General features: G+C 37.3%; 1 protein-coding gene across 1 annotated transcript; it reads left to right on the top strand.

Moving 5' to 3' along the window:
- Nucleotides 1–622: 622 nt before the first annotated feature.
- LOC127557757 (C-X-C chemokine receptor type 2-like) lies at nt 623–4269 on the top strand. The gene has a single exon (XM_051991051.1). The coding sequence runs from the start codon at nt 623–625 to the stop codon at nt 1694–1696; it is 1074 nt and encodes a 357-aa protein (XP_051847011.1). The 3' UTR covers nt 1697–4269.
- The last annotated feature ends 1731 nt before the right edge of the window (nt 4270–6000 follow it).

Raw genomic sequence — 6000 nt, 5'->3', positions numbered from 1 at the left:
AAATTGTTTATTATCTTAGAGCTGAGGTTTTAATCCTTTTTTAATACCAGGGACCCCCTTTGGTAGTCTGGTAAAGCCAATGGACTTTTCAGAATAATATTTTTTTTAAATTTTACATATAAGAACATAGAAAAATATATAAAATTACAAACGAAGCCAATTTTATTGAAATACAGTTATCTAAATATTATTTTTTAAAGTAAGTTGAGGGACCTCAGGTTAAGGAACTTTGCCTTAGAACCTCCTCTCATCTTGCACATTTGAAGTTAGATGTTCTTGCATACAATTTCACGTTGAGATTTTCCTTGGCAGACAACATAGAAAAAGTTTAGAAACTCAGAAATACATAAAAATATATGTATATCAATATTTTTTCTCTTTTTAATATAATAATTCAGACATTTTCTGACCCAAAGAGAGGGCTAAAAAAATTTTACATGGATTTTCCAGATCATGGGATCTTGGAGATTATTGCCTAACCCCTGAAATGCAGAAGGAGTAATTTTAGACAATTATCTGGATTTCCTATGGGATTCTTTTATGAGTGGAAAGGAGGGAGGGAACGGAATTGGATGACTATATTATGAAATTATTCTGGTCTCTTTTGCAGGCTGTCTAGAATATGGTTGAGCTTATCTCAGATGAAATACTCGATTTGATTTATGATGAATCAAATTTTTCTGGATACAGTACATACCTGCCACCTGATTCTGATGGTGCAGCACCCTGCCCCCCAGTGGGCTGGAATCTCAACAAGTACTTTGTCATCATAATATACATCCTCGTGTTCTTGCTAAGTTTGCTGGGAAATTCACTGGTGATGCTTGTCATCCTCTACAACCGGCTCAACCGTTCAGTCACAGATATCTACCTGCTCAACCTGGCTATGGCTGACCTGTTCTTTGCCCTGTCACTGCCCATCTGGGCTGCCTCCAAGGTGCAAGGATGGATCTATGGCACATTTCTTTGCAAGTGCGTTTCCCTTCTGAAGGAGGTCAACTTCTACAGTGGCATTCTGCTGCTGGCCTGCATCAGCATAGACCGCTACCTAGCCATAGTCCATGCTACCCGTGCTTTGACTCAGAAACGCCACTGGGTAAAGTTCATCTGTATGGGCATCTGGGTTATGTCCTTGCTCCTGTCCATGCCCATTGTTCTCTTCCGTGAGAAACTAGAGATAAAAGATTATGGCTTTGTCTGTTATGAGAACTTTGGCAACAGTACTGATAAAGGGCGGCTGATACTGAGGATGCTATCCCAGATCTTTGGCTTTGCCCTGCCCCTACTGGTCATGCTCTTCTGCTACGGCTTCACCATGCGCACCCTTTTTGAGGCACACATGGGGCAGAAGCATCGGGCCATGAGGGTCATCTTTGCCGTAGTGCTTGTGTTCTTACTCTGCTGGCTGCCTTACAATCTGGTGCTGGTCACTGACACCCTCCTGAGGACCCACCTAATTGAGGACACTTGCCCACGAAGGGAGGCAATTGAACAGGCCATAAATGCCACTGAGGTACTGGGCTTCCTCCATAGCTGCCTCAACCCCATTATCTATGCCTTCATCGGACATAAATTTCGATATAGCTTTCTCAAAATCTTGGCTGCCCATGGTATGGTCAGCAAAGAGTTCTTAGCCCAGCACACCAAGCCCTCAGTCCGTGGTTCCTCCTCTGGAAATACCTCTACCACTCTTTGAAGATCTTTCTTGTCCAGATTTTATGAGTTTTTCACTGTCCTTTGTCCTTCTCGCAATAATCTTCAAAACTTCACTCTTAAATGAGTTAGCGTCTCCTTTTCCATGCATGTCTCCCCCATATGGAATGGAAAGAAAGTGAGAACCCTATTTAAGAATACCACTTCAACCAGATGATACAGCAATTACGTCTACCTCTACAATTATCTTGAACTCTCGGGTTGCAGTTGCCATATTTTTTTTATTTTTTGTTGAGGAATTTGGGGCTAAGTGCAGGGTCACACCCCTAGGAAATATTAAGTGTCTGAGGCCAGATTTGAATTCAGGTTCTCCTGACTTCTACAGCTGCCATATTAATAGGACAGCTCCTATTATTCAATTCCCTTTGTTCACAGCATGATTTCTTGAGATTTTAAAGCCTAGATCCCATTTAGGGTACCTATTGTGATTCTACAGCAGAAAGAGGGTATGGAGTAGGACCAGGGGAAGTATCAGATTTTATAAATCAGTCTGTTTTCATATATTCTCTTGATTATCATTGGAGACAACTAGATGAATCAGTCGATAAGAGTGCTGAAGTTTAAATTTGGCCTCAGATACACACTACCTGTGTAATCCTCAGTAAGTTACTTTACATCTTAATCCACTGAAGAAGAAAATGGCAGAGCATTCCAGTATCTTTGGCAAGAAAACCCCATACCGGATCACAAAAAAAGTTTGACATAACTGAAAGCCTGAAAAACAACAATCGTGTCTATCAAAAACCTGAAAATGGGAGAGAGAAATTAAACTTGAAGATAGACTTCTAGTCAGCCACTTGCAAAGATAATCCTGATTCCTAGTCTCACTCTTGGACTTGTTCTGCCAAAAATAAATTTTATTAGGAAAAGTCTCTTTTACTTGTCCATCACTTCCTTTGTTGCAATAAGAGTCAGAGACATAAAATGAGTGTTAGACATTGTGGAAGGGCTCAAAAGAGTAGCAATCAAGTTCAGTAGATGGGTATATGGTAAGTTCTTTGCTCTTTTGGGCTAGCCAATAGCTCCTTTCTATTCTGACAGGTGTGAAATTCAATCTTTCTCACCTACAAATGCAAATGCACAAATATTGTTAAGGAATTGAAAAAAAAGATTAAGTATTTGAAAAATATAAAAAAGAGGGCATGAGAAGATTCATATATGGTCATACAAAGTGAGTTAGTGGAACCAAGAGAACAATATGCACAATGACTACAACAATGAAAATTGAAAGAACCACCACCAAAAATGGAAATTATATGAAGTTATAATGACCAATTTTGGTTCCAAAGAAGAGACATAAGAACATACTTCCCTACCTTCTTTGAAGAGATAGGGAACCCAAGTATGAAATACATTCAAGTATCAGACTTGTGTTTATTAGTTTTGTTGAACTCATTTTTCCCTCTTTTATTTTTTGCTCTAAGAAATAGCTCTGGAAAGGACCACAAAGCCAGAATATATTAATAAATGATAATATTAAAATATGTAAATTATTTAAGAGTGAAAGTAAGTGAGAAAACAGGGGAGGGAGAAAGTTATGTGCAATTCATTCAAGAAAAATGTTCTGAATGATTTTGCTCAAATCTCTAAAGGAACATTGTCAAGGAGAGTAGAATCAGTTGCTGGACATCAATTTGTGAAGAACTAGAGGAAATAGTCAGTAAAATGGAATGGGTTTAGATTTTAAGGAAGTCTATTACCACTCATATGAAAGAGTGTTCCAAATCACTATTGATCAGAGAAATGCAAATTAAGACAACTCTGAGATACCACTACACACCTGTCAGATTGGCTAAAATGACAGGAAAAAATAATGATGAATGTTGGAGGGGATGCATTGTTGGTGGAGTTGTGAAAAAATCCAGCCATTCTGGAGAGCAATCTGGAATTATGCCCCAAAAGTTATCAAACTGTGCATACCCTTTGATCCAGCAGTGTTACTTCTGGGCTTATATCCCAAAGTAATACTAAAGAAGGGAAAGGGACCTGTATGTGCCAAAATGTTTGTGGTAGCCCTGTTTGTAGTGACTAGAAACTGGAAATTGAATGGATGCCCATCAACTGGAGAATGGCTGGGTAAATTGTGGTATATGAACATTATGGAATATTATTGTTCTGTAAGAAATGACCAGCAGGATGAATACAGAGAGGCTTGGAGAGACTTACATGAACTGATGCTAAGTGAAATGAGCAGAACCAGGAGATCATTATACACTTCAACAATGATACTGTCTGAGGATGTATTCTGATGAAAGTGGATTTCTTTGACAAAGAGATCTAACTCAGTTTCAATTGATAAATGATGGACAGAAGCAGCTACATCCAAAGAAAGAACACTGGGAAATGAATGTGAATTATTTGCATTTTTGTTTTTCTTCCCAGGTTATTTTTACCTTCTGAATCCAATTCCCACTGTGCAACAAGAGAACTGTTCGGTTCTTCAAACATATATTGTATCTAGGATATACTGCAACATATTTAACATATATAGGACTGCTTGCCATCTAGGGGAGGGGATGGAGGGAGGGAGGGGAAAAATCGGAACAGAAGCAAGTACAAGGGATAATGTTGTAAAAAAAAAAATTACCCTGGCATGGGTTCTGTCAATAAAAAGTTATTATAAAATTAAAAAAAATTTTTTTCTAAAAGATTTTAAGGAAGCAAGTCTTGGGAGTAAGGCTATAAGAAGAATTTGGCATTTTTCCCCAAGTTACAGCTATTAACTACCTAGTTATATAATCCTCATCCCCTCTTTTTATGAGGACATGAATTTTTATACAAATATATTTTCCCTAGCTGCTTTGGAAGACTGAAGAAATTTCAGGCAAGTGTATAATTTTATACTGGAGATAGTTCTGAAGGCTTGATCAGAGCAACTAACTCCTCTTCCCAACTATTTAAGGAGTCATAAGTCATGATGGTTATCAAATTTTAGAGTTTTAAGGGAACTCAACTGTTATTTAGTCTACTAAATTATTTTTATAATTGCAGTTTATTTTTTAACATTCATTTTTTAAAAATTGAGTTCCAAATTCCTTCCCTCCCTCAAGCTAGTCCCCCACCCATTGAAAAAGCAATAAAATAATAACAATCATGCAAACAAAATCAAACCATGCTTATTAGCAATTCCATAGTAGCCATGTTATACACACACACACACACACACACACACACACACACACACACAAAGAAAGTAAGTGAAAAAAAGTGTTTCAATCTGCATTCAGAGTTCATATTTGAACCTCTCTAAAGGTTTATGGCATTTTTTTTCTCCAGTTCTTTGGAACTATCTTGGATTTTTGTATTGATTAGAGTAGCTAAGTCTTTCACAGTTGATCATCATAATGGTCTTGCTGGTAATATGCATAATGTTGTCCTGATTTTACTTACTTATTTTGTATCAGTTCTTCCTATCAGCCTTCCTAAGTTTTTCTGAAAACTCTCATCATTTTTTATAGCAAAGTAGTATTACATCCCAATCATATGCCATGATTTGTCCAACCATTTCCCAATTGATAGATATCACCTCAAATCCCAATTGTCTTCCATCACAAAAAGAGCCACTATAATTATTTTTGTACATAGAGGTTCTTTCCCTTTTTCTTTGATGTATTCATAATACAGACCTAATAGTCTGGATCAAAAGGCATACAAAGTTTTATTGCTCTTTGGTCATAGTTCCAAACTGTTGTCCAATACAGTTGGTCAATTCACTAAAGGCAAATTGTGAAGAAAAAATTCATGCCCTTCTTCCTCCAAAATGGGAAGAATAGGATGGGAAGAAATGAATAAAAAAAAAAGAATAATTGTCAATCACCAATAAAACTAGAGATGAAATGGATTAAGTATATTTCTGGCTAAGGAGAAGGAGATGAAGTGGGATAATTTGAGTATAATCAGAACATTTTCTCTTAGATTCCATACAGATCCTGAGACAACTTCCTTTCCCCTTTAACAAACTATGGAAGCAGCCTCTCTAACCATAACCACACAGAACATAGAAGATTGACTAAATTGGCCTTGATGTGGACTCTGTCTGAGTAGTCCTAGCTTCATCTTTCCCTTTCTCTTACCCATGTTCCTCCCAGGTTCTTACCCATGACCCTCCAGGAGATTTAGTGTTGATAGAATGACCATAATAATTCTTAAAAGTCTCTGTTAAGCTCTTATTTGATCACAGTCTTATGCTAATGCCATACTTACAGAATCAGAGATACACAGGTTTGTTCCTTCAGAGATCTAAGAAAAATACAAACAGTGCCCTATATATAGAAAACCATGTATTGT

Source organism: Antechinus flavipes, chromosome 3, assembly GCF_016432865.1.
Source record: "Antechinus flavipes isolate AdamAnt ecotype Samford, QLD, Australia chromosome 3, AdamAnt_v2, whole genome shotgun sequence".
Lineage (NCBI taxonomy): Eukaryota > Metazoa > Chordata > Mammalia > Dasyuromorphia > Dasyuridae > Antechinus > Antechinus flavipes.
The sequence above is the reverse complement of the archived record's forward strand: the minus strand, read 5'-3'. Positions and strand labels throughout refer to the sequence as shown.